Here is a 27,665-nt window from a genome sequence, read left to right on the forward strand (position 1 = left end):
ATCCATTTAATTTTGCCTGTGTATCTGTGGATTTTAAACTCAACTTGGCTCAGAAAGGATTGTGGAGAAACGGTTTTTAAAAAATTCCATCTTGTGGTGTCTCTTGCCCCCACTTCCTTCTGGGTAAAACCATCTGAATGCACAGGGGTGGGGGTGGCGTGCCATGGGTCCCTGGAGCAGGCTCTTCTGGTTGATGTGCTCCTTAGAGGAGGCGAGGGGGTGGCCCGTAAGTTCCTACATTTGTCCCCTGCAGGAAGTGCTGGGGTTAGTCACACAGCTCCTAACTGGCGCCAGCTTTGGTTTGGGAGCCAGAGAGGCACATGTCTGTGGTTGGGACCTGGGCTCTTCCGCCCTAGAAGCCGCCAGCCTTGGGTAACCGCATTCCTTCTTCGTGCTGACAGTGACTGAGACGGACAGGAAGGAGGACACCAAGGTGGGCCCTGCCTGGCGGTGGGAGGAGTCTGCTGGGGCTGGAGGGTGCTTTAGCCAGACTGACCCATCCTGGGGGCTGATGACTGGGAAAGAGGGAAGCTCGGGAGGGCTGGGAGGGGCTCCAGGAAGGACTCTTTAGTTTTGTCTGAGGTCACAGTTTGTGTTTTAAGAGATTTTATTTATTTATTTTTAGAGAGCTGGGAAGGGAGGAAGAAAGAGAGGGAGAGAAACTTTGATGTGCAAGAGGAAAAAAAAAATCAATCGCGATTGATCGGTTGCCTCTCACATGGCCTCGGCAGGGGACCCGGCCCACAGCCCAGGCATGTGCCCTGACCGGCAATCGAATGGGTGACTTTTTGGTTTGTAGGTTGATGCCCAGCCCACTGAGCCACAGTTTCTCGGGGCCTTGACCCTCTTCTCTGTAAGGAGGGTCCCGTGCTGCTCTCCGCACCCAGCTGTAAGCACGCACGCTGCAGACCCGCCTGGAGCCGAGGGTCGCCGGTATTTTTAGGTTAGCTCACAGAGCATGGTGTCACCTGTCTTCCTGTGCAAAGGACAGGGAAACCGTCTAGTTTGGCTGAGTTCCTCGCTGCTCCTGGGGTGGGAACAGCAGCCTCAGGTGGTGGGCTCATACAGCTGTGGGCGGGGACCCTGGTTCTGCCCCCTGTGCTGTGATCTTTGCAAACCACATGACCTCTACGGTCCTGGCCACCTCACCTGTTTGGTGGGGCTGGTCACACCTCCCCTGCAGAGTCACTCAGAGGAGCAGATGTGATCACAGGGCCTTAGTCCCCAGCTCCAAGTGGGCGTTTGGTCCCAGAAGCTCTGGCTCCTCCATCCCCAGCTCTTCTGAGCACTCCCCATTTTCCCAAGGTGCCCTAGCTGGGGAGGTGACTCTGGTGACAATGCGGGTCACTTGGAGCTCCCAGCACTTCCGCCTGCCTCTGCCCCGAGCACTCCCAGGGGCTGAATCCGGCACAGCTGTGGGTTAGTCAGCCTTGGCTCAGGTGTTCTTGGCAGAGGCCAGCGCTGCGGCAGCCCAGGGCATGAGGGGCCGGTGTCAACCCAGCCGGGCCTGTGCCCTCTGGGGGGCTCCTGTCCGGGTGAACGAGTCGCAGACCACACACCCTGTTCGCTCATTTACCTCCCAGGGCCCTCGTCATCCCTAATGGCTGATGCCGCTTTCTTTGTTTATAGGCGACCATGGAAAGTCCCTGTCCCCACACCAGGCCCTGCAGCCTTACTCCCAGCCCTGACTAGCGGGAGTGCAGCGCGTAGTTACAGCAGGTCCCACCTCCGAGTTCCGACCGGGGCTGCTAGTAATGGGCAGGACGGGTGTGGCGGCACAAGCTCGGGGTCGAGAGGGCCCGTAACTCCTTTCTCTCCAACTTCTTCTCCACCATCCTTTTGACTTCTCCTTTTAATCCTTCTGATTGTGCAATGTTCTCATAATCACTGGGACCTCACCTGCATTTTTCAAGTCCCGCCCCCGGCCCCGCCCCGGGGACCGCGGCACGGGGATGGCTGAGGGCGGAGGATGGAGGACGGCCGGATATTGGCCGAAGAACGTCTCCGTGGGGTGCTGACCTGCCTGGCAGCACCCCCGCCCCTTCGCCCCTGTGGCCCTGAGCCGGCCTCGAGGCCCAGCCAGCAACCGCGTGAGGGAGTGTTAAGTGAACGGTGCCCTGTCTATTCCTTGTGATAGTCTAGACTTGGCAGTTGAGCTTTGCCCTAGCTTTCTATGTAAGGCAAAGATAAAAAAACTTTCTTTTAAAATGAATTTAAGTTTAAATGGTCAAAGGAGAAAAAAACTAATGAGAAAAAATAATAGTGCAGGTGTTTCCGCATGTGTGGCCAACGTGGATGCAACACACAAAGAGCCAAGCGTGTGAAAACATGGAACTCAATGACCGCTAAGGGCCCCTCCAGGCCTGACACCCTGATGGGTCCCAGGGGCGCTCACCGTGGGCTGCCTGACAAGGTGGATGAATAACCTAGGACTTTTTACACCAGCCACGGGGCCCAGGGGAGAGCCAGGGCTGGCAGATTCCAGGGTGACTGTGCGTAACTAACACTTCCCAGTCTCGCCTTACCCCTCGCTGATCACCCCCCCACCCCACCCCCACCAGTGGACAGTCCAGCTGGTTCTCTCTGTCGCAATGCAGTTGCCTGTCTCCATCCCACGATCAGATCATAGGAGGCTCCCTGTCCAGCATTCGGGGCCATATTTCAGGCAATGTGGCTGCGTAAACCCAGGGACTGCAAAGTTATGAGGATCCTCGCATCCACAGGGTCCCCACTGGCACGTGGGCAAAACACAGAGGGAGAGAGGAGCCTGCCGCCCAGGGCAGCGCCCAGCAGCGTGGGCCCTGAGCACTGGCTGACGTCTCAGATTGAGAAGGGCCCCCAGATCTTAAACCCTCCAGAAGGGAAACAGAAACAGAATCTGAGGCGAGCAGATCCTGCCTGGCGCCCACAGCCTTTTTCAGCGTGAGTCTGGTGGCATAGACCTGCCGTCGTTGCCGGAGAGCTGGCCCACGTGCCGGCGTTCTGAGGGAGCAGCGAGGCTCCTGCTCTCTGTTCACTGGGTGTGTCTTTCCACTCGGGATTCACACCCTGGTCCCGCCGGGAGGGTAGAACCCAGGGCAGGATCCAGACACTGTCTTGGGAGCCATGGGTAGGCGGCCCTGAAGAGAGTCCTGATCGTCCAGGGAAGGCCTCGGATCAAGGGCAGACGCCACCTAAATGTCCATAAGGAAACCTCCGGAGCGGGAACCGGAGGGAGACCCAGCGCTCAAGCTCTCGGCCTTTGGAAGACTGCCTGCCTGGCCTGTTCGGTTTCTCAAGGGGTCGCGTACCACCGTAGTTTACTGTGTATGATGCACGCCCACGTTTTTGGCCCAAACTTCCAGGGAAAAAAATCTTTCATTTCAATGTTTTAATTCAGTTTATTTATATTTAGGAATGAAACCAAGGATCATATTTCAGAGTATTTTGCATAGGGAGAGCATTAATTGCTTTTTAGAGTTTCAATTTTAATGCATAAGCATAAATAAAAGAATTAAAAATGTTTATATAGATAAGGAATTAGTACTACCCATGTATTAGGCGCATCCTTATTTTTCCCTCAAACATTTGGGCAAAAAAGTGCGCGTTATACACGGCACAATCCGGTATTTGCTAAGTGAATAGTATGGAATCTTCTGGATTGCTGATAGGTGGGGTGGGGGTGCATATGTCCCTTGAGCTGATAATGGCCTTTGGTCCCTGGAACTTCTAGAGCAGAGGTCAGCAAGTTTTTCTGTAAAGGAACAGAGAGTGAATATTATTGGCTTCATGGGTCATACAGTGTGTACCGCGGTATTTCACTTCTTTCATTGTACCCAGCAAGCAGCCACGGACACTATGTAAATAAATGGGCTTGGCCATGGCCCAGTAAAGCTTTCTCACGAACCCTGGAATTTGAATTTCATGTAATTTTCCTAAGTGGCTTATGGCCCCTTGTTCTAGAAGCCCTCTCTGTGGTGGAGGGTGCGCCTCGCAGATTCAAGACTGTTACCATTTCAGTTCTTAAAGGTATAGTTCTGAAACAGGTCTCTGCCTGTGGCTGCTGGTTAAATTAGAACCTAGAGTTAATTAATTAGTTAATTCTCCCCCCAGATATTAATGGTTTAGAGGCAAAGAAGGGAGGAAACAGGAGGGAGGAAACCAGGAAAGTCCTGGGCAGACCAGGACGAGTCGGTCACCCTAGATCAGCCAGTCACACCACTCTGGCTGTGGCACTGGGCAGCTGGGGTTCTGGGCAGACCGTGTGACAGAGGCCAGCTGTCCTCGGAGCCACATTGCTCCCTCAGACCCAATGGCCCCGCCTCCTCCCTCCCAGAGCCCCTGTGCACAATGAATCACCTGCCCGGCCGCACCCAAGTCCGTGAGACCCCCCAAGGCAGAGTCCACGCTGCCTTCAGGCCGGTCCCCGCCTGTCCTGGAGCCCGGGGCATGTCATGAATGCCGCTCGCGGAGAAGAGGGGTCCGGAGCTGCCGCATTCCTCTCCGTGCTGGAGCCAGGGACGCACGTGCTAATTTATGCTACGCCGCGCAGCACATGCTGTTCCCCCTCTTGCATGCCCTTCCCTCCCTCGGCCACCTCCAAGGCGACTCTTCCCTTGAGGGCTCCTCAACACGAACAGAGGGCTCTCGCCCCTGCAGGGTCCCTCCGAGCTGAACTGTACTCAGCCGCCTCACTGGCCTTCTCTGTGCATCTCTCTCTCTCCCCCGTACACCTCCTCAGGGAAGGTTGCTGGCTCAGCGTGTTCTCTGCTGTGCCTGGCATCGGGAGTGCCCGTCAAGGTCCTCGAAGGAGTGAATGAGCGTAGAGCAGAGAGCCACTCATTCATTCACTGTTCAACTCCAAGTCGAGGACCCGCTGTGCGCCGGGCAGCGGGATGGGAGCAGTGCACATGGCCCGCAACGTCGCTGCTCTGAGGGAACTTACATTCTAGAAGGACCTAGCATCACCTAAATTCAACAAGAAAGTGGAAAAGAAGCAAGACCATTATCAGAAGGTCCCCTGTGCTTTGAAGAGAAGCAAAAGGGGAGGCAGGGACTCCGCAGCTGGCAGGCCGTGGTGGGGGGGCTGCCCCGCACGGAGAGGAGGCAGCACAGGCTCATTCCTGTGGGGGCGGGAAGAATGCGCTGTCCCTGCGGGGGGTGGGCAGGCCGCCCTACTGGAGCTGGTCCCCTCAGGGATGGGCTCTGCCTTTCACGCGCAGCGTGGCCCTTCCAGGAAACCCATCAAAGCCAGCATTGTGTGTGGGGGGCAGAAAACACATTTTAGAAAGTCCAGTGTGTTTTGTGCCTGGTGTGGGATGGCCCCCCAGGCTGGGAGCACAAAGAACAGGCTCCCGTGCTGGCTGTGCCTCTCCCCCCACCCCTCGGTGGGCGACCACTCTGGGGCAGCCACAATAAGGGATGTGGGCCGTACTAAGGAGCTGTTGGCGAGACCGGGGAGCCCAGGTCCCCAGTGGGAAGGGGATTAAGCTCTCTACTGGCCCTGGCAGGGGATGTCAGGGAGAAGGTCAAGGGCGAGCCTGCGGGTGACAGTGCTTGGTCAGCTTCCCAGCGCTGCACACAACAGTGGAGCACTGTCTATGGGGACGGAGGGGCAGCTCGGCCTCAGACACAGCCCCTCCGGGGGGAAGGCGCAGCCTGGGTTGCAGGGCCAAAGCTCTCGGGCCCCTCCCTGGGGCCCCAGGGGACGGCTCCTCCCCACAGCCCAGGGCTTACTGCCACATCGTAATCCTGGCGCCTCTAAGCCCGGCAGCAGCGCCCGGCATGTGCTAATTCTAATCGGCACAGCCTGTTAACAAGCGACCTTGGACTCTAGGGACGTGCAAGCTTTAGGAGGGAAGGTCTTAGGGGCGCCCTAAGACTTCCAGGAACAGCTATGGAAAGCAGGGGTTCGCAATGCAGAGGATGGACTCTTCTAGACAAATAGCTCGGTGGACGTCACCTCGCACTGCAGCAAAGTGGGATCGGCTAAGGGGCTGCTGGGGGACTGGGCAGGATCACTTGCAGTGTGACCTCAGGCAGTTCACTTAACTTCTCTGAATTTTGATTTTTTAAAAATCTATAATAAGACAATCCTTAATGGTGGCTGGAGACCTCGATTAGTTGATGTGTGTAAATGCGTAACACAGGGCCTGACACCTGGTAGGTTAGTTCCCAGGGGCTGCCCCGTGAAAAATCCTGAGGGGCTTCCTGGAGGCAGTGATACCAGAGCTGCTGCAGAATGTAGCCAGGCAAGGAGCGGGGGAACCCCAGGGAGCTCCTGCTGCCAGAGAGAAAAGGTGGGAAAGGGTGGGAGGGGCTGCTGCAGAGGCAGATGAAGAAGGACTTCAACTGTCCTGCTAAGCGTCCTGGACATGCTTGGGTGTGGGCTCTGGGTCACTGGAGGATTTAAGTCAGAAAGGCTCTTGACCCTGTCCCCTTAAATGCCCCTTTCCGCCAAAAAGAGGATTTTGGTTTCTCTGCCTCTGGCAAGACTGGCAGGTTTCCTGGGGAAGGCGTGGCAGAGCCCTGGAACCCGGGCATCGGAGCCGGACGGTGGCCTCCCCCGGGGCTTGCTGGGCCCAGCCGCAGGGGCTCGCTCCCTTGGGGGAGCTCCTGCAGGGAACGAACCCTGTCTTCCCTGGGCTGCTCTTCCCAGAGCCAGGGGGCATTTTGTTTCATTGAAAAGTGAGGTTCGAATTGCTCCGTGTCACATTAGAAGCCAAACCTGGAAGCCATCCAAGGGCATTTTTCTTAGCTGGAAAGTAAAGCATGCTGGGTTTCCCAGGCGGCCTTTTTCCCGGCGATGATGTGCACCAGCATTAGCAGGATCCGGCCCAGGCGGGGTCCACGCGGGTCTGAGAGGCAGCTTCTTTGCACTGAGGGCCACGGTGCCCCAGGCTCAGTGCCAGGCCTTGGCGTGCCTGTTGGTACCATCGCTATCCTCATGTTACAAACGAGGAAACCGAAGAACAGAGAGGTGGATAAACTTTCGCAAGGTTGCACAGCTAGTAGATGGAGAAACCAGATTCAATCCCAGACTGGCCATACTTTGAAGTCTCTCCTTTTTCTGTACAGTAGAATATGGACGCTGGGGTTTATCAATATTAATTATACTTTAACTTATTTTGAAGGTCTAACAGATCTGTGAAATTTTTTTAATTGGTTACTAGAATGTATATAATATTAAAGTTCTTTAATTTAAAAAAAAACTGTTATAAACACCTTAAAGAAATTGAAAATTTAAAAATGTATCTATGATTCCATGGCTCTAAGAAGACTCATGTTCCAAATTCTTTTCGATCTTCATCTTTTTTTGACAGTTTTTGTATAATCTGCACAGCAGGGGTTGGCAAACTACAGCCCACTGGCCAAATGCTGCCTGTTTTTGTAAATAAAGTTTCTGGCACACAGCCATGCTGGCCATTTACATATTGTCTCTGTTTTCACATCACAACTGCAGGTGTGGGTAGTTGTTACACAGACCATATGGCTTGCAAAACATAAAATGCTCACTGTCTGATCCTTTCCAGAAAAAGCGCACCCACCCCCAGCCTCATGTGCATAGAATGTTGCAACATGCCTTTTATATTTTTTTCTCGTTAGCCACAACGTTCGTCCTTGGTATTGTTGCATTTCTTATTGTAAATGGCCCAGAGTATTCCCTGGAATGACATCACAACCTTCTCTTAACCGTTCCCTTGTTGCCAGACTGTTACAGCACATCTGCCTTTTCCCCTCAGAACTGTCACATTTGCAAGTTCTTTACTGACCTGTAACACTTACAGAACACCCGCTCCAAGCACTTCCCCAGTGTAGTTCAATGCCCAGGTCAGTGGGGAGATCGCGTGAGTGTGACCCCGTTTTACATCTGAGAAGGGGAAGGCGGAGGAGTTACACCCACGGGGCTGCTGCTTGGCCTTCAGCAGAGTCCACCCTGAGTCTGCACAGCAGGCTGGCTCCCGAGTCCCAGGAGAGGCAGGCCTTTGAGATTCTGCGTGGGGGCCGGGGGGCAGGGGGGTGGTCTGAGCAGTGACTCACAGGGAGCGAGCCCTGCCCTGCCTCCTGGCCTCACGCAGCCGCCCCCTCACCCGGATCTGCTCCGTCCTCTGGGTCTTCAGGGCGCGAGCCAGCGAGGGCCACATGACCACAAACTTTGTTTCTTTGTGGAAAGCGGCCCTGAAAAGAAGGCCAGCCGCTGACCCTGGAGAGAACACGCAGGGCCTAAGAAAATCATGTCTCCTGGTCAGAAAGTACCACTCGGGCTGTTGTAAATAATGACACATTTGCCAACATTCTAGTTGGACTGAGAACACAACAACAAAAATGCAACCCACAGCCCAGTGAAATGGAAATGCCTAAAGAATGTTTGTGACATCCGCCCATGGACTGTTCTGGGTCATTTGCAAGGAGAAATGTCAATGAGTCACACCGTGCGTGGGGCACCTGCGGCAAGCTTGCTTCCAGGCCTCCCTGAGTCCAGGGCCTTCGGGAAGCCGGCGAGTGCAGCAGGCCTCCCAGGAGACCGAACTCGCGCACCAGCGGGCACGTGGAGGTGCATGGAGGCCTCGTGCCCGTCCAGGCCACACGCACCTTGTCAGAGGAGGCAGGTTTAAATCCCTGGTCCGCAGAGACGTTTTGATGTGTGAACGGGTGGATCCTGGAAGGTCTCAGGTTGAGAAAGGCTCAGTTGTAGGGACTGGAGGCAGGACAGGGAGGCCGCTCTTGTTGCGAAGCCTCCGAACGTTGGCCTCATCTTCCCGATGAAGAGAGGGCGACTAAGGTGTAGTCACCCAAGAGCACAGGGTCTTGCCCATTTTATTCGTCACTAGGACCTCCAGCACTGATGACAGTATCTGGTGCAGAGCAGGCATTGAAACAAGATTTGTGACGAAAGGAATCAAATGTCTCCCAAGCTTTGGAACGGAAGCAAAGAGGGCCTGGCGTGCTGCTAGGTGAGGAGGTGAGGGGAGCCCACACTGCCTCTCTGCCTGTCCCCTCGAGGTCTTTGGAGAGCACACTCTTCTTCCGGGTGGAATGAGAGGGCATCGGGGGAGAAGTCAGAGCGGGCTCGGTTTTTCTCAGCAGTCGGTTACTGGAACCCCAATCTAGGCCCCTCTGCAGCTGGATTGGGTTTCCCTGTCAGCTCTGACTCATTCTGAGCCACACGCCCAAGAGACCCGCGGGGGCAGGCCCACCAGCCATAGCCCCAAGCCACGCATGCCTCCTGGGCTTGTCCCCATCTCAGACGGGCTCTCTGTGGAGGGGCGGCCTGGCCGGCTCCCTGGCAGTCGGAGCTGTGGGGATTCAACCCCCACCGTGCCTGCCTCTGCAGTCGGTTGGATGTGTGATGGGAAATCCTGTTCTGCCTCAGAAAGCACCCCCGCCCCCGCCACCCCTCCACACACGCACTCTTGCCTTCCTGACTCATTTCCTCATTTTGCCGGCCACTTTGCAGCACGGCACAGGGCTGCAGCCGGGCTCTGCACCACCGTAGCTGTCTGACCTGGGCCGGGCAATTGGCCCCTCTGAGCCTCGGTTTCCCCACCGTAAGACGGTGCAGTCGCGTCTGCCTTGGTGGTTGGCAGGTCAGGGATGCACAGCACCTGCCCAGTGCCCGGTGCATAACAAGCAGCCTCACATGTAAGAGCTTTTGGTGACATTTTCACCAATTCACAGAAGTCCCCCTTGGCATTCAATGGTCAAGACCCATAGTGACCTTGACACCCATCCAGGGTCAGATGAGCCTGTGGTGGGGACAGGGAAAGAGCAGGCAGGACACTTGTTACCCACCAAACAGTGTTGGCCGAGGTGCTGGCTGGGTGTTTGCTGGGAGAGAGCCCCTGAGGACAAGGTCAAGGGCAGACACCCTGGAGGATGGAGGCTGGTCACACAGCTTGTCAAATATTTGCTTGTGCTGTCAGTGGCTGTGAAAAGTTCCTTTGATTTGGTCTCCTGGCCCTGTTTTTGAAGAATACGTTTCTAATAAGAAGGATGCCTCAGGGGTAAATGGCGCTTTACAAGGCATTTCCTGGCATGTGACCTAAGGTGTCATGTTGCAAGGAGCCTGTTCATAGTTTCCAGAAGGTTGAGCAGATGCTTCCCAGCTGCGTATGGGTCTGCTACTGAGCAGAGCATGCACTCCCTCGCTCCCGGACCCTCGCTGGCTCCCCATTGCCCGCGAAGTCTGGGCACCCCTTTGAATTGCATGCCGCTCAGGCTCCCCAGCCTGCCTCCCCATCACTGCTTCCTCCTGGATCACGGGGACAAATCTCTGAACTTGGCCGTGCACTTGCCCACTGGCCAGCTTTGGCCCATGCTGGTCCAGGTCCACCCACTTCTCAGGCCCTTGCCCACTTCTCACCTTCTCCGCACCTGGCTCCCCTTGCACCTCGCAGTCAGGGTGTCCCCTCCTCCGCGAGCCCCTCCCTGGGCCCCCAGTGAACATCGCCACTCCGTTCTCCGGGTGCCAAGAGCTTTGGGCGTGTCTCTCCACAGCAGCCTCGTCCAGAGTCCCCCAGACCGTGAGCTCTGCCCCCAGCAGGGATAAGGGTTTCTGTTTCTCCACATCTTCACCAACAGTTTGTTATTGTCTGTGTATTTATTATAACCATCCTAATGGGTGTAAAGCGGCATCTCCTTTTAGTTTTGATGTGCATTTCCCTGAAGGCAAATGACATGGAGCACCTTTTCATGTGCATAGTGGCTATTGGTATGTACATCGAAGAAATGTCTGTTCAGATCCCTCGCTCATTTTAGCATTGCATTATCTGTCTTTCTAGATACAGGCTCTTTATGAGTTATGTGATTTGCAAAGACATTCTCCCATTCTCCGGGCTGCCTTTCCACTTCCTTGTGCCCTGCGGAACACAAGTTTTGAATTTGATGGCATCCATTTTCTCTATTTTTCCTTCGGTCACTTGTGCTTTTGGCGTCACATCGAAGCAACTGTCACCTAAGCCCAGGGCAGGAAGACTTAGGCCTGCGCTTTCTTCTTAGAGCTTTATAGGTTTCGCTCATCGCTTTTCATTTTGATCTGCATTAAGTTCATTCTTGTATTTGGCTCGAGATAGAGGCCGCCTCCACTGCGCTGCCCGTGGCTTGCCTGTGGTCCTGCGCCATTTGTGGAGAAGACTGTTCTCTTCCCATGACATTGTCTTGGCAACCCTGTTAAAAATTAATTGTCTGTAAGTAAGCGAACGTATTGTTTCTTTGTGTGTCATTTTGAAGGAACAGCACACGCCCCCTTTGAGGCACCGGATGTCCTTACAGCAAGGTGAGTCCGGGCCGCAGGCCTGACACTGAGCTGGGAGGGACTCTTTCCTTCTCTACGCCTCGTTCTCCCAGTCTACTACGTGACACAGCTAGACAAACGCATTCCTAGGGAGTGGTCCAAGTGCAACACACTGGGACTCAACTCATGGAGGGATCTGCAGAGACTCTCATTGGCTCCATGGGGTGTCCCATCAACCCATGAGGCCCAGCCCCACAGCCTAGACTGGGAGCCAGTCTCCAAGCTGTGGGCGGTGCCGGCAGCGCCCTCCCATGGCCGGGCCGGTAAGAGCCGGCCCTGCCTCTCTCAGAGTTTTGGTGTGGTGCTCACTCAGTGAGCAGCTCAGTCAGCCTCCTCCCGCCAGCCGTGCCCCAGGCTGGGTACACACAGCAGAAGAGACAGGGCCCCACCCTTAGGGTGACGGTCTGATGGGAAGACAAACACATCAACAGCAGTCAGGGGGCTGAGTGGGGCGTGCTGGCTGGCGCCGTGTACCAAGGGCTGCAGGTGCAAGTGGGCGGACGGCAAAACACAGCTGTGCAGACAGAGCCACATGAGAACACCATGAACATCAGCGCTTGCTCTGGGCAGCATGCGAAGGCTGCTGGGCGGAGCTGCGGGGTGCAGCCACTGCGGAGAGCTCGCCCGCCGCAGCAGGCGCCTTCCTCACTCCCTCAGCTCCTCAGCCAGCCCTGACTCGCTGGCCACCTGTCTACAGGGGCGGTGCTCTGCTCAAGGGGAAACCTCCAGGCCAGACTGCCCAGGTTGCAATCCCTGATCTGTGTACTTTGGGGGAGTTATCGAACATTTCTGTGCTTTGCTTCCTTGTCTATAAAATGGCATTGATAAAAGGGGATATAGGTTTCCAAAGGACTATAAAGCTGGGATTGTAGCTTGGAACAATGTAGCATTTAATCTGGCATGCTCTGCACCCCACTGTTGCTTATGGTAGCCCATGGCTCTTTCATGTTGTAACATGGTAACATGGCACAGTTGCCTTTAAGTGTCGAGAACAGAAGGTGATCATTACAGCCCTGCACATTGGATGGAGCAGGGCTCCTTGGTGGTGTATTTCCCTTGCTAACAGCCAGCTCCCTCTGGGAGCTCAGAGAGCCTCCCACCTCCCCCCACCTTGCAAAACACACACACACACACACACACACACACACACGAGACTCCATTCATGTATCTGTTATTACAGGCTCTTGGCTGTTGGTTCAGGGTGCCTGGTTCTGTCCTCAGGGCACTGCCTAGTCAAGGAGTCCTCTGGCAGTGCCCTTGGAATTGGAGCAGGCTCCTGTCTGTCGCCTGCGTGTCTCCCTGTCACTCAGCTCCTCGTTTCCTCAGCCTCCAGCCTGCCGGCAGGAGCTGAACGCACCAATAGCCTTCAGGCGGGAGGAGCCTGGGCAGGGCATGGTGCCCAGGGAGGCGGTCCTGAAGGATGCATGCAGGAGTCCCTTAGACGGTTCGCCACCTGGGGCTGCAAATTAAAGCCACGACGAGGGATCGCTGCCCACTGACTCGAGGGGCTAAGATTACAAAGGCTGACCACGGGAAAATGAGTGGGAGCTGGGACTCACGCTGCTGGTGGGAAAGGAAAGCGGTGTGGCCGCTGTGGGAAATAGCCTGGCAGTTTCGTAAACATGTAAACATGTTCCTACAGATGATCCAGCCCCTCCAGTGCTAGGTATTTCTGGAAGAGAAATGAAAGCCTATGTCCACACAAGTGTTCTGAGCAGCTTTATTTGTAATAGCGCCAAACCGTCCAGCCGGGGGCAAATGAATAAACAACTTGTGGACTATGTACACTGTGGAATATTCCTCAGCCATAGAAAGGAGTGAACCACTGATAGAGGCAACAGCAGGGCTGAGCCTCAAAGTGACTGCGCTGAGCGAAAGAAGCCAGGCCAGAAAAGAGTGCATGCGGTGTCCCTCACTTCCGTAGAGACCTCCCCCAAATGCAGGCTAACCTCGAGTGACAGCACGTGAGCGGGTGCCGGCGACAGGGCATGGGCTGGCAAGAGGGATTAGACGTGAGGGAACTTTGGGATGTCTTCTTTTTTAAAAAAAAATTTTTTTTAAAGGTTTTATTTATTTTTATTTTAAGACAGAGGGGAAGGGAGGGAGAAAGGGGGAGAAAAACATCCATGTGTGGTTGCCTCTCGCGCGGGACCTGGCCCGCGACCCAGGCCTGGGCCTTGCCCGGGAACTGAACCGGCAACCTTTGGTTCACAGGCCAGCGCTTAGTCCACTGAGCCACCCCAGCCAGGGCTGGGATGTCTTCTATATCTTGATTGGGGTGATGCTTTTAGGGGTGCGTATGTCAAAACCTGTCAATTTGTGTTTACGTGTGTTTACGGTGTCTCACTTGCTACAAGTAAATAAAGCTGCTGCAAGGAAAAGCGACCCCATCTCCTTGGTCACTAAGTGATCTGGTGGCGTCTCCTTCAGATCTCGCTTGTTCGTGTCCAAGGATCAGAAGAGCGAAGTCCGGATGGTGCCGTCGATGTGCTGGGTCCCCCGCCCCAGGTCTGCGCTTGCTGACCTTGCTGGGCCTCCCTAAGTCCCCGTTTTCTCACTCTGTGATGGGCCCAGTAGCTGTACCCACCTCGTATGGTGGTTGTGAGGAGAATGTGGGGAAATCCACGTGAAGTGCTTAGTAAACATGCACTAAATGGCAGCTACCGAGGGCCCCGGGGGGACCCCAGGATGGGATGGGTTGTTTCTGTTGGCAGTGGGGAGCCAGGGAGGTTCCCCTCTGGGTGGCTGGGAACTGAATCTTGAAAGGGGAACAGGGAAGCGTCTTCTGGAAGGAGGTGTGGAGGGATGGAGTGGGGTGGGGCGGGGAGGACGCAGCGGGCAGAACTAAGCTGGGGAGGCAGCACCCACACCCAAGCTTCTAGAAGCATCAGCTGAGTGATGCAGCTGGCACGTGGGGACCAGGAGCACCGGCACGTTGGGGCTGCAGGGGTAGGGGGCCCCACCCTTGAGGGTCGCACGGGCCTTATCCTCCAGGCCAGGCTTCTCCAGAGGGGCCTTGAGGGAGATTTCTCTGGAGAACACGAGTTCTACGAGAAGTTTTGAAACTGTTGTCTAATAAAAACCAGCAAAACATTAAAAGCCCTATTTCTAAGATCCTCCTCGGGGAGAGAGGGCTCTGAGAATATATGCTTGTGCAGCCATAACTGTCTTAAAAAGGTCTGTTGACACGTTCTTTGGATCCAGGGGCTGCCGGGGAAGTGTGGGGAGGTGGGTGCGGTCCCACCTGCCCCCTTGGGCTGCTGGGTCCGGGTGGGAAAGGCTGCGGAGGTGGGGCCAGGCAGCCAGCCAGGCCTGCGGGTCTGGGACGGCCGCCCGTGCCTGCGGGGAGGATTCCTCCCTGAGAGGAGGTGTGAGGCGCCGAGGCCGGGCACCTGGCTCCGATTCCCAGGGTCGCTGAGAGGCCTGGAGGGGGAGGCACGGGGACTGAGCCACTGCCACGCTATCATGGACCCTGCTGCGGGTCCCTGGGGAAGGAAGGTGAGGGCGGGTGCAGGGACAAGGGACCGACATCCAGGAGGCTCAACCACATTGAGCTACATCATCTGAGGGAGGGGCCTTGGGGGCTGGAGTAGCCGCGGAGACGGGCCTTGTCACAGGCCAGTGGAGCGCTCAGGACAGGCCCTTGAGGGGGCAGGTGGCGGCGGTTTCACCGCTGAAGCGCGGGGTCAGGCCATGACCCACAGGTGAAAACCTGTGCCAGTGCCGACCTCGTGTGCGCTCTGCCACCTCAGAGGCCGGTGGGGCCTTGATCAGCCCGCCCAGCCTCACGCCTGTGGTCCGAGGCACTCAGGGTTCCCCCAGGCCCAGACTGATTCCCGGTGCCTGGCCCAGTGCTCTCTGACCTGCCGCTGATGGCCGTCTTTGCCTCCCAGAGGCTGGCCGCCCTGAGCCACACTGCCAGCAAGCCGGCTGGGGCCCCGGGCCCCTCACCACGGGATGCGGGAACCCTAGAGCTGAGACCCCCCACTTGGCTGCCTCTCCTTTCTGGGCGGCCCAGCCTTCTGTTCCCTTCCCTACCAGCCCCCCAGGTCACGCCCTTCTCTCTTGGTTGTCCTGTGCCTTTCCCCGCCTCCCAGACACTTATAAGTGAGCAGGCGTTGCCCAGGGCAGCATTTCCAGGGTATACATCTTGTCTTCCAGACTCGGCTGCTGATGGAGAGCTTGGGTGTAGCTGATTTCAGGGTGATTGGAAATGCTGTGTTATAGTCAGGGGACATGGAAGGTCACTGGGCCAGAGAGCAGCTGGTTTTCACCGCCAAACCCCATTTCTCAGTGATGGAGAGCCGACTGCAGGTCCCTGACAGAGCCTTCTCATGAGAGCAGTGCCTGGCCCGCCCCCTTTGTGGCTGGGTTGTAAAATGGCCCTTGCAGCCCTGTCCCTTAGCAGGGGTTCTCAGACAACCACTTGCAAGCCCGGGGACAGAGGATGCATTGTGCGCAGTCTGTGTGGCTTTCGCGCAGCCCGTGGTCGCCTTTAAGAGGGGCTGGAGCTTGGCAGTTGTTCGTGTCTGGACCCAGCCGCCCTGGAGGGCTGTGAGGTTGAATGGGTGGCGTGAGCTCCCCAACGGTGACCCATTTGGATGCCGCTGCCCAGGGTGCCTGCCTTTAAAGCCCTTTTATATGCTTTGCTCTCTGAATCCCCTTCTGCCAACGCCACATGACGGAGGCACATCCGGGCCCGTCCTGGGCCTCGAGCAATGCTCTGAGCAGAGGCCTCTCCCACACACTGCCTGTGATAAGTAAACAACGGTGAGCGGTCCCAGAATCCACTAGGAATGAGCACCAGGATTAAAGCCAGCTGCCAGCTCGGTTCCTGACATTCCATCTGCGGATATAAGAGCAGGGCGAAGGGGTACGGTGGAAACTGTGTGAGGCGGGGCAGGAATGAGTCACGGGGAAGCCGGGTGAGTCACGGGATGGGCGGATGCCCTGGGCCTGGCCTGGGGGCCAGGCTGTGGTGCCCGCGCCAGACCTGGTTGGGGGGGCGGGCTCACCCGGCTGTCACTGCCTATAGGGCCTGCCATGGGAGCTGGGGTTTCCTCAGGCTGAATCCTGAAGGCTTCTGGTCCCAGAACAAAATGCCAGCAGGCAACAGGGTTGGCAGAGGGCCGGCGTGGCCAGACCTCGTGTGTGACTGAGGCCGCCTGACAGCTGGGGCCTCTGTTATTGTCCCCGCTTATGCCCTGGAGACAGCTTTCTGGAACTTAGGCGCTCATGGGTGCGAGATGACCCACAGAGGGCTGGCTGCCCCAGCCTCCCCACACCATGTGGGCAGTGGCCAGTGCAGGCAGGGGCATGGAAGCCTGGTAGCGCTATGGTGTTGAAGAGCAAAGCCTCTGGACTCGGGCCGCCCTGAGTTCAAGTCCTGCCCCCGCTGCTCAACATCCCTCTGACCCTGGGCAGTGTTCTCATGTCGTTGGTCCTCAGCTACGAAGTCAGGATGAGAATGAGTGTCTCACTGGGGCTTTGCAGGGTAAATGAGCTAAGCCTGTGTCAGAGAGCCAGGCACACGTGGGAGGCCACATACACATTGGCTGCTGCAGTTATTAGGGTTAGTCCTGGATCCGCTGGCTATTGGCTTTGCCGAGCCTCAGCTGCCGTCTTTATAAAGTGGCCCTGATAACACCAGCCACATAACAGCCACTCTGGGAGCCTGACTTTGCCATCTCTTTGCTTGGAAGGGTTTTCGGTGTCAGGTGTTAGGGGCGTTCCCTAATGGGATGTGGTCGGGTCCTAGCAGGACTTGGAGTGTCTGGGTTGCCAAATGGCAGGTAGCATTCTGGTATTTGCACGTTCCCTGAGAATGAGCTGGACAGGTTGATGTGGGGGCTGTTCCCTCCTGGCCCCATGGGATGTCTGCCCCTTACCGGTGGCCTTGCAGAGCCAGTAGGGACCTCTACCCTGCAGCCCCCGCCGCACAGCCCAGGAAGGAGAAGGGGGGATGGGGGGGTGGGGGAAAGGGGCGTCCATGCCAGCTGACCCCCGGGACACAGGGTTCTGAACCCGGTTGGCAGTCGTGGCTAATCCAGCTGGTGGTCAGTGCCAGGAGACTTTCGTTGGTGCCAGTTCCCTGCTGTTTTTCCTGTAAGGCTGGTTCCCCAGGGCCCACGTTGCAGCTCAGCCAGTTGCTCAGTGGGCCTAGAGTCAGGGCCAAAGGGGCTGTTTCCTTCACAACGTCCAGATGGACAGCCTGCGCCGCCCTGGCTCCCGGGCCCTCCCACCCATTCCTCTGGCCTTCTGCGCCGCTGTGGGTCACAGGAGGGTCGCCCCTTGGGCCGCAGAGCCCAGGCTCCCCGAGTGGCCCAGGGATCTCGTGGACAGCTGACAGCCTCCCCATGCCGGCGGGGGCCGCGTCCCCTCTGGGTCCCCAGGTCCTGCTGCTCTGCGGCTCCCAGCCTGGGTCGGCTGCTCCCACCCCCTCCCCGGTCCCTTGAACCCTGTTGGGGAAGGAGCCCGTCTCTGGGTCTTTTTTCTTTCTCTTCCTCCTGGCAGCTTCAGTCCCTCTAGCCCACAGCTGGACTCAGAGCAGATCCCCCCAGCCTGGTGGGACGCTGACTATGTCCTGCCGGGTCTCCCCGGTGCCCTCGTGGGCGGCAGAGTTGAACTTGGGCTTGGAGCCAATGTGGTCCAGTGAGACAAACATGGGCTTTGGAATCTGACAGAACCAGGCTCAGCTCTTTGTGCTGCCACAGTGGCTCTGTGTCCCCAGCCGCCCACTCAGCCTCAGTGTTCCTGTCTGCAGTCAGGGTAGGTGGTGGCAGCCCTGCCCTCTGGGCACCTGTCGCTGAGCAGGTGCCCCACGGGCGCCCACAGCATTTGGAGAGGAAGGTCCTCGCCACCCTGCTTACCCTGCCCGGCCCCACCACGCCCCCTCTGCCACCTCCTGCATGACCATGACCCACCTCTCAGACCAGAGGTGCCGAGGGCTGGATGGGCAACTTGCAGACAAGTGCCAGCACCATGTGGACTATGCATCGTCACAGAAATGCCAGCGCCCTTCTCGTCCCCGGCTGACTTTGTGGTTTAAGTCCATGTCACGTCCCCCAGCACCTTTCCGTCCACCACACACTTGTTTTATGACAGTTCCACCGCTTTACTCACCGTGAGCCTTCCCTGTGGCTCGAATTAAACTCTCCTCTTTTGAGGTGATGACTCAGGCCCAGAGCTCAGATTCTGGGAGCTTCTCAGCCTCCCCCAAAGGATACCCTCCCAGTCCACTCCCGGGGAAGCTGTGGCCCCAGCATGCCCTCGGGTCCTACCCACCTCTGCGGACTTGTCAATGTTGCAGGCCGATGGCCTTTGACCCAGGTGTCCCCTGCGCATGTGCTCCACCTTGACCATGCTGTTGTCTGCCCTGACCCAACACCTTGTCTGTCCCTGAGGACAGCCCTTTCTCTCCTGGCTGTCCTTTGTGACAACCACCCAGATGCCGAAACCAAGGCTGTTTCCTCTCTGTCCCCTCTGCCAGACCAGCGCCAGCCTGAACCAGGAAGGGCTGCGTCCTCCTGCCCAGCCCTGGTCGGGGCCTCAGGGACGGCCCAGCGACCGCCCACAGCCACACCCAGGGCTGCTTCTGGGACTTGGAAATGGAAACAGCTTTTTCTTCTTTTTTCTTTTTTGAAACACTGAACACAATTTTTTTTTTTCTTTTTGCCAAACTGATGAGGCCAGAACCAGCGGGACCAACTCTAGGTCCATCTGGCCTCAATGCCTGCCCTTCCCTAGGACACGGAGCCAGCTAGCTTTGCCTGCAGGCCGCTGTGGCTCCCTGCAGCTGCTGCACGTGGTCTTGGCCATCGACAGCAGGGGTGGCACAGTCTGGCCTCTGAGTCCCCTTTGGCAAGCAGCCTGGGAATATAGAATGGTTCTTATATTTTTAAAGTGTTGTAAAATCAAAGAAGAATATGCAACAGAGACTGTGTGTGGCCTGCAAAGTCTAAAAATGTTTACTACCTGACCCTTAAGAAAAAAACTGTGGCCCCTTGCTGATGCGAAAGGTCCCCTGGGCCACCTCCCTCGGAAGGCAACTGGGTTTGCCTTAGATTGGGGGGGGGGGGGCATGGGGCTGGAAGTTACACTCTGAGCTGGCTGCAGAGGGGCTCCAAGGGCCAGATCATGCCGACCAGCTGAGGGCAGCGGCCACTCCCCAAGCCCAGCTCAGGGGCAGGCCTGGCCTGGCTCACAGACCTCAGCCTGCGACCTCCGAAGCTCCTTGGAGAGCCTCTGTTCCGTTCTCCCGGGGTACAGAGAGGAAAACTGAGGCCCGTATTCCAAGTCCAGGGCTCTCTCCTACTTCCCCTGTCTGATTCCGGAAGCCCCTCTGCCTGACCCAACCCAGCGCCATGCGTCGCTTGCTGTGCTCGTCTGTTCCTCCAGTGGCCATTCCCAAAGGGCTCGGCACCTCGCTCCCCGGCACTGGGTGCTGAGGGAGGAAGGCTCCTCCAGGCACAGAGGAGGGTGGGTCATGGTCCCTGCTGCTCCGGGGAGCCCTGTGGGTTGGCAATGTTTTGGGGAGGGGGTGCGCTTCTAGGAGAGTGGACAGAGGTCACACGTGGTCCCACCTGTACCAGTGAGGAGGCTGCTTGCTGAGAAGGACACATCGGCCGTGGGCTGGGTTGTGAGGGGCTGGACACAGGGTCGCGCTGGGGCATGGGGGCCTATCGGCAGACCACGCTGCCACAGCTCATTTAAGCAGGGCAGTGACCAGCTGGGTTTGTGTCTTAGAAAGTCCCGTCTGGCTGCCGCCCAGAGGAGGCCTGGGAGGGAAGAGGGCCAGAGGCTGACTTGAGTTCAGGGAGGACCAGCTCCTATCATCAGAGAGGGCGCTGGCTGTCCTCCCTTTGATGGAGGGCCTGGCACCACCCGGCTCCCCTGGCCACAGATGATCTGTCCCCCTGAGTCCCTCTGCCCACGTCCCCAGCCCCCCACAGAGTTTCCTTGTGAGTTTCAGGAAGGAACCTTGGGAGGACTGTCTCCCTGGGCCTCAAGTCAATTGTGGCTGGGCATTTCATGAGCTGCTCATTTTAATTTCACTTCCTAAATGTGTGTAACAAAGCTGGCCTTTTCATTGGCTGTTAGGAGGCTTGGAGGAAGCTTCTAACCCGGGTCCATGGGAGAGAGTCATGAAAGAATTGAGGGGCCCAGGAACCTGGATGGGAAACGAAGGACATCCTTACTGCTTCTAACCTGTAACTGTGAGCAGTTCCCTCAGGGATGCCCAAGACGAGACCAAGACAAAGCGCACTGCGGCGGCATCAGTGCTGTGGCCGCGTCACGTGTATTTTTGTGTGGCCCCACAGCCGTAGATTTTCTGAAATGTCATTTATGCCCATCACTGTTTCCACACGAGTAGGCCTATCGTTAGATCTTGTGATTTAGTGTGTTAATTAAGAAGTGCGTGTGTGGGGGTCTCGGGAATCCGATTTTCAGTATTTTGATAACTGTGTTTTCCCACGATCAGTTTCTCCTCTCACCCTTCGCCTGTGGTTCTCGGCATTTCAAGCCTTTATTCTGAGTCCACAGAAAAAGTTGAGAGCCCGTCCCACCGCACTTAACGCCCCCGCCCAGCTCTTAGCTCATTGGCCTGCCGCCCCTGCCCGTGTTCAGTGTGTTCCTGCTCTCCTGGGAGCGTCTGGACGCGGGCGTGGCGCTGCGTGTGCTGCCGTGGCTGTAGCATCAGGCCGAGCTACGAGTATGCGCTTCACTCCTGTGGTTTTTTGAGTTGGAAGGAAATGCTTTGGCAGGACAGGACAAGAAGCGCGGTCTCTTGAACTCTGCCTGCGGCCTCACCAGGCCCATGGTTAGTCCGGTCTGTCAGCCGGGGCTGATCTGTGGGCCCGAGGCCTACCCGCGTCCCGCTGTGCCCGCTGAACCCCTGTGCTCCATTTCAGATACCCTGGGGTCCCCAAACCACCTCACCTCCCAGGCCCTGGGCATCTCCAGCTGGGATGGTGATCCCAACCCTCACTGCCTTTTGGTAATTAGAGCTTCCCCACTGTTGGATCACATCTGAAACCCCGGAGCCTCCTCCTGCCTCTCCCCCTTCTTGCTTTATAAAAACAAAAGCTGAGCTTTTGGAAGCCCATCAAGTCACACACTAGGCGAGATTAAAGCCACAATGAACCAATTTAAGCGCCTGCACATTCTAATGTGCATTTCAAATGAAGCATTCACAGCCTGGGAGTGGCTGTGGGGAACGTAGTAAATTGTTAGGAAAAAAAAATGAAATATGCTCTGGAAGGAAAACAACACGCTGGGAGACTGAGCTCCGAGGGCGGGTGGGCTCAGGTCTCGGGTAGGGCCACTCTGAGTCACCTGCCCCCTCCCCCCACTCCCCTGTGGGCATCTGTCCAGGCAGGCCTCTGGGCAGCACCGCCCAGGGCAGGACTCACGAGGGTGCCCAGGCTCCCTCCCGCCTAACGCTTGTTGAACAACCAACTGACGACCGAGAAGAAAGCGCCAACAAACAATTCAGCCAATGTTAGGAACTGTTTGTTTGCTTTTTTTAAAAGCTATGATTGCGCTTTCTGGAAAATTCACAAGGGACCTAAAAGGAAAAATAAGGAAACAGAAAAACTTCCAACTGTGGTTCCACCAACCACAGACAATTGTCCTTAACCAAGTGGCCTCCCAGGATACCATGCCAGGGAGAGAGGCCTGAAGTCACGTGGGATGTGACATCAGTCACGCTGCCCACATGCCCCCCTCCAGTTTGGTCACATGAGCACATTCATGGCAAGACCTCCCAACCTTTTTCTACAAGCATAGTTTTTCTGTGCTTGTTTTGGTTTGCCTTTATTAGTTGTAGAGTTGTGACTACTAGATATACGGTTCTGTCTCATTTTTTTGGTATTACTATATTTTAAGAATTCTTCATCACAAATTGATTTTAAGCATACTTTTGTTGGCTGCAGAATATTCTGAAGTGTAAATACTTTATTTACTTAATGCCCTATTATTAGGCATTTGGGCTGTTTCTAGTTTTGTGGTCTTTTTTTGGTGCATTAAACTCTATATCAACTGTAGGCTATTTCAAAATTTGCAGAGGTCTTACTCTGTGTAAGGCATTATGGGAGAAGGGAGGATAAGCTTGACCCAATCCTTCACGTAACATGCAGATATAAATAACTTCAATCCAAAGTAGCTTGGAGTTCCCATAAACAGACAACGAGGACTGGCACACAGAAGAGTTTTGCTTGGGTGTAAAGGGATTTTGAGAAAGTGGCACGAGAACATCAGAGACTCTGCCTGCACAGCTGGATGGTGAGGGAGGAGGGGGCGGAGGGGTGGGTTTAGCCGGGAGACCTACACCAGCAGGCGGGTGTCCTAAGGCAGGCGAAGCCAGTGGGTCCCATACGAAGCGTAGGTCAGCAGACGGCCCTCGAGTGCCAGAAGGTGGTGCAAGGCTCGGTGGGGGCGATGTCTGCTGGGGACCCCTGGTTGGTGGACAGGTAGCGACAAGACACCTGGCTGACCTGCTGTCCCCCAGCCTGAGGTGTTAATTTCAGGCCAGTTTCAGAGGCTGATGTTGGCCTGGCCAGTGCCAAAAATCGTGTTTCTTAGGCTGAGGCTTTTGAGTCATTCAGATCAAGATGCATTATCTGTCACTGACATCGCAGGCTGTGCGTGTTTCAGGATCCTCTTTGGAAGGGGCTTCAACCCAAAGAGACAGGAAGGTGCCCCTGTGCCCCAAGGTGGGGCGAGTGCGGAGCAGGGAAGCAGAGAGGCCAAAGAGAATCTTCGCCAACCCAGCCCCCTGGGCCCGCTGTCGGGGCTCAGCCACAGGCGCGCCCGGACCTGGGTTCCTTCCCTGTCTGTCCCAGCCCTCCGGCTCTTTGACAAATGCAACCACCCCTGACCGCGTCACCCCAGTCCAGGCGCCGGGGTCGGGGAGGCTGGACCTGTGCACCGGGTCCATCTCCTGCACCCTCGCCGGCCGCCCACCTGCCTGCCCTGGGCCCCTGCATGCTCGCCCATCGGCTTGATCTCACGTGGTCCTGCCTTCAGCCCCAGCAGGTGCCATGACTCAGCAGCCCCAGGAGGGCTTCGCCAGGAGCGTGGAGGACGCCCGGGAGTGGATGAAGGCCGTGCAGGACCGGCTGCAGGTCAACGACAACACCCAGGGGCCCCGGGCCGCCCTGGAGGCCAGGCTGCAGGAGACCGAGGTACGCAGGGGCCCCAGCCTCCGTGGCCTGGGGCCGTGGCCGGGGCCCTCCCTCTCTGGTCTCAGGTTTCCGGACTTGGGCCAGTGTTCTGCAGACTCTGATGTGTCTGGATCTCCTGAGGATGTCCGTTTAAGGGCACATTTTGATCCCGGAGGTCGGGGTGGGCCCGAGGTGTGGCATTTCTGACATGCTCCAGGCGACGCCATTGCTTCCGGTCCTTGGACCCCACTGTCATAGGAAGCATCTAGGGCCCACCCTCTGGCCCTCCTGTCCCGGCAGGGGCACCGTGCAGCCAGCCAGGTGCCCAGCCCAGCTGGCCCAGGCCTGGCGTCCTGCCCCCCTCCCTGCTTCCCTGCGGCCAGGTCCGGGTTGGCCCAGGTTGGCCTTCGGGGGCAGGGGCGGGGGCTGTGCCCGGTGAGGAGCGACCCCATTGGCTTCTCCAGGGCCAGGGTCCAGGTTTACTCCCCGCCTGGCACAAAGCAGGGCTCAGCGCACAGGGAGCTACACTGACCAGCAGTTCGGGTGCCCAGTGCCTGGCCCAGCGTCACCGTGGGAACGAGCGCTGGACGCATAGAGAGCTGGGCCACAGCCTCCGTGCCGCGGCCAGTGCTGTCTGTCTGTGGGCCTCAGTTCCCCATCTGTGAGCAAAGCAGTTGGCTTGCACGTCTCTCAGGTTACGTTTATTGGGACGTTCCACAATTATAATTTATCACCTAACAATGGTTGCTTTTAAGGGGAAGCTGACCTTCTCCTGCGCAGGCTGGTCCGCCGACCAGGCCGGAAGTGGCGCTGACCACCCTCGGGTGGGGGCCTGTCCACGAGCAATGCCTGGTGTGCCCGGTGTGCTGGTTAGAGCTCTGGCCAATTGACTGTCGAGGCAGAAAGGAGGGGGGTGGCCACTCCTGAGTGACCCAATCAGAAGCTTCCCTATTGGATGGTGAAGTGAGCAAAGAACCCAGGACAGGCAGGGAGTCCGGAGGAGGTCACATCCCCTGGACTTTGCTGCAGAGGCTTAAAAGGGGAGAAGTTAGGTTGGGGGGCGCAGGGGTGAGGATGGCAAGGGTGGGGTCCCAGCAGAGGGAACAGTGTAAGGGAGGGGGCACCCTGAGGTACACATGCTGGGAGCCCTGCCAAAGCTGGTGTGACGGCAGCCCTGACTGTCAGGCAGAAACAGGGGACAGGGCCAGAGAGGCGGGCGGGGGCCAGAGGGTGACAGCCTGAAGCACCAAGGAGCTGGGACCCCTCTCCTGTAACGGCCGGTGGGCTGGAACTTTGGGAGGTTGGGGACTGAGGGGGCGGGGCAAGCCTGGAGCTGCAGGGGAGGCGGCGGCCCCAAGCCCCTTCCCTGGTCAGACTTGCCATTGTTGTTGTCACCAATAGGCGTTTATCAAGCGTTTATTCCTCCCGGGAACAGGGGAGCTGGCACTCACCGAACACCGCGATCGACTTTCATGTTTCATTTCACAAAAGCCCTGTGAGTGTGGTTTTATTGTCGCCACTTTTCAGTAGTAAAATGGATTCCTAGACACAGTGACGGGCCAAAATTCAAGGAATTGAGCTGGTGAAGACGTGGTCCCAAGACTGAGTTTAGAGCGTCACCGGCCACCCCTATGCGGGGACCTGGGCCGGAGGAGGCCGAGGCGCACCCTGCTCTCGGGTGCACAGCATAGCGGGAGACAGGCACGCACACAACCCAGGTGGCCACTTTCTCCTACAAGCAGGTACGAGGAACATGCGTAGAGCGGGTCTCACGGTGTTCTCCTCCTCCTCCGAAGCCTCCAGGGCACCCCATTGCCCGCCAAAGAAAGACCCCACATCGGGAGCCATTCGCTATTGGCATAGCCCCGTTTTCCAGCCTCATTCCCCAGCCCCGCCCCTAAAACCCCACCTGCCAAGCACATACATCCTCCTATTGGCAGAAACCTCCTAGATTTTCTATCACTAAGCCTTTGTCTGTGCTGACGCCTCTACTAGGAGCGCCCTTTTGTTTGGGTCTGGGCGTGCCTGTGAAATGAAACGTTCCCTTGTCCACGAGTCTCTCCTGACCCCCCCTCCCCAGCCGTGGCATTCTCCATCGGGACGGCGCCACCCTGCGTGTGGACTTGCTGTCTCAGGGTGCGCATCCCTCTGCAACCTTGCGCTTCGCTGGCAGATCATTACCCCTGGTTGGTGGGTCTGGCTTAAGCAAAGGCAAGGATGGTCCTTAGGCAGAGCCGCAGGCGTGGCCAGCGGCAGTGGGCCCTGCCCGCTGGAGGGAGCACTTCAGTCACTTGAGGCCCCCCCAGACTTGACCTGGAGCCCCTGAGTGGGGCCTCATGCCACTGTGCTGCCCCGCAAGGCTCAGGCATGCGCATTTTCTACATGCTTTGACATTTTAAAAACAATTTGGTGATAAGAAAACATTGCACTCCCGTCAGCTGGTGCCTTCTTCACCTCCTCAGTCCCCGGACTGCACCCTGGGGTCTGGGGTCTCCCTTGCGGCCCCTCCGCCAGCTCGGTGACGCACACCCCGAATGACCAGGATGTGACCTTCTACCCAGCTCTGATGCTGTGGGGTGGGGAGCGAGTCCCGTGCCCTCCCGCCAGCTCATTTCCCATCGGTAAAACAGGGGAAGAACCCTCTCACCCCTCGTATGCCAGGACCCTCAGGAGGTGGGGGGCCGTCTGTGAGGGGAGGCTACACCCACAGAGCCTGAGAGCCCGGGTCTGGGGCCACAGGCTGGGTCGAATCACCTCTGTGTCCGTGGCACCTTGGCGGAGTCTTCAGAACTCCGGAACCTCAGCTTGCTCCCTTCGAGGGAAGGTGAGAGTCCCCACCTCGCAGGAGGGAGGGAGGGTCGAGAGGAGGAATTACGGGCGAGCCTGGCACCGCACAGGGCATGACCTATGCAGGGGGTCGTTTGTGGTGGCCCTGGTGCAGGACACAGGCACGCTGACTGTCCCTGCCCGTGCCCCGAGCCCCTGGAGCCGCTCTCCTAAGTCCCAACACCCCAGCTCTTTGTCCTCTGATTCTCAGCGTCCTTGGCCCCACACCTGGGGCCTGGCCACAGCCAGGCTGCCTCCTCACCGGCTTCCAGTCACTGCGGCGGCAGGGACCTGCCAGCGCTTCCCGGGGCCTGGCCTCCCCAAGCCGGACGCACCGTCCCTCAACATGCTGTGCCTGCCCTTTGCTCAGCCCCCATCTCAAATGCCTGCACATCGCCAGGCTTGTGCCAGTGCCGCCTGCTCAGGAAGCCTCCTGGGGTTCCCCCACCACCCTCCTGGAGCTCCAGCACACTCTGTGGCCTCGGGCCTCTCAGAGTCCTCTACGCACTCGTCCGCAGACCCCGCGCAGCCTGCAAGCACCCGGCGCGTTTGCTCGTCCTGGCGTCCAGTGGCCAGCACCGTGCCCAGCACCATGCCCGCCTGGTCTTCGCTGCCTTGAGGGGAGCCCTGACTAACCTGCTCCTCCAGCTTCCCTGGGCTCCTACTCCTCCCCCCACAGGTCCTCCCTCCATCCGCCCCCCACGTGACAGTTGCTTTCGCCGGCTTCTTCGTGAAAGGAATGACATTATAACTGCTGTTCAGACACCTGCCCAGCCGGCTGGCATCCCTTGCCACACAGTCCTGGATGGCGTCCTTGCCAGGGGTGGGCTCTGAAGAAACCTCACCCCAGCCAGTCCCCAGGGCGGCGAGGAAGGAGAGGGCCTGCTTCTCCTCAGTTGTCTCTGCCAGCCCAGCCACAGCCTCCGGCTGGGCATTTCGGGGCAGGTGTTCTGCCTGCCTGTGGACTGGCCAGCGCTCCTCTCTCTGGCAGGGAAGCCACACTCAGTCCCCAGCAAAGGGCAGTGGGTCATGGGTCTCCCGTACCTCTCAGTCCAGCCTGTGCCTCTCCAACCAGGAATCAGGAGGGCAAAGTCCAGAAGCCTGGAGGAGGTCACACGACTGGGACACTGGGCCTTGGGGGAGGGCCATTGCCCTCACGGGGACTTTCCGGGCCTGGCTGGCTCTTTCTGGGTGTGGCAGAGAGAGTGAACTTTTTGGAAGCTGTTGGCTTCCTTGGTTTATGGCGCTGGATCTGGTCCGAGCTTACGTGAGCCCACGTGGTAAGGAGGCGCTCTGGCTGCTGTGAGAGTCGTTCTGCGGAGCTCAGGGTTTCTGTGGGACCCCGGTGCCCTCGCTTGTAAACCAGAATGACCACGGTGCCCACCCTGCCAGCTTGGGCAGTG

At 57.5% G+C, this 27,665-nt stretch overlaps 1 protein-coding gene across 1 annotated transcript in view; it reads left to right on the forward strand.

The window, feature by feature from the left end:
* The window catches only part of SYNE3 (spectrin repeat containing nuclear envelope family member 3), a 73,847-nt gene that overhangs the window by 7,618 nt on the left and 38,564 nt on the right, over positions 1 to 27,665 (forward strand). Inside the window, exon 2 of the mRNA XM_054567066.1 lies at positions 23,300 to 23,457. Within this exon, the coding sequence (XP_054423041.1) occupies positions 23,314 to 23,457 (144 nt within the window). The 5' untranslated portion in view covers positions 23,300 to 23,313. The remainder of the gene's footprint in view (positions 1 to 23,299; positions 23,458 to 27,665) is intronic.

The sequence above is a fragment of the Pteronotus mesoamericanus genome, unplaced genomic scaffold (genome assembly GCF_021234165.1).
Source record: "Pteronotus mesoamericanus isolate MK-2021 breed Mesoamerican mustached bat unplaced genomic scaffold, CSHL_Meso_final contig_182, whole genome shotgun sequence".
NCBI classification, from domain to species: domain Eukaryota; kingdom Metazoa; phylum Chordata; class Mammalia; order Chiroptera; family Mormoopidae; genus Pteronotus; species Pteronotus mesoamericanus.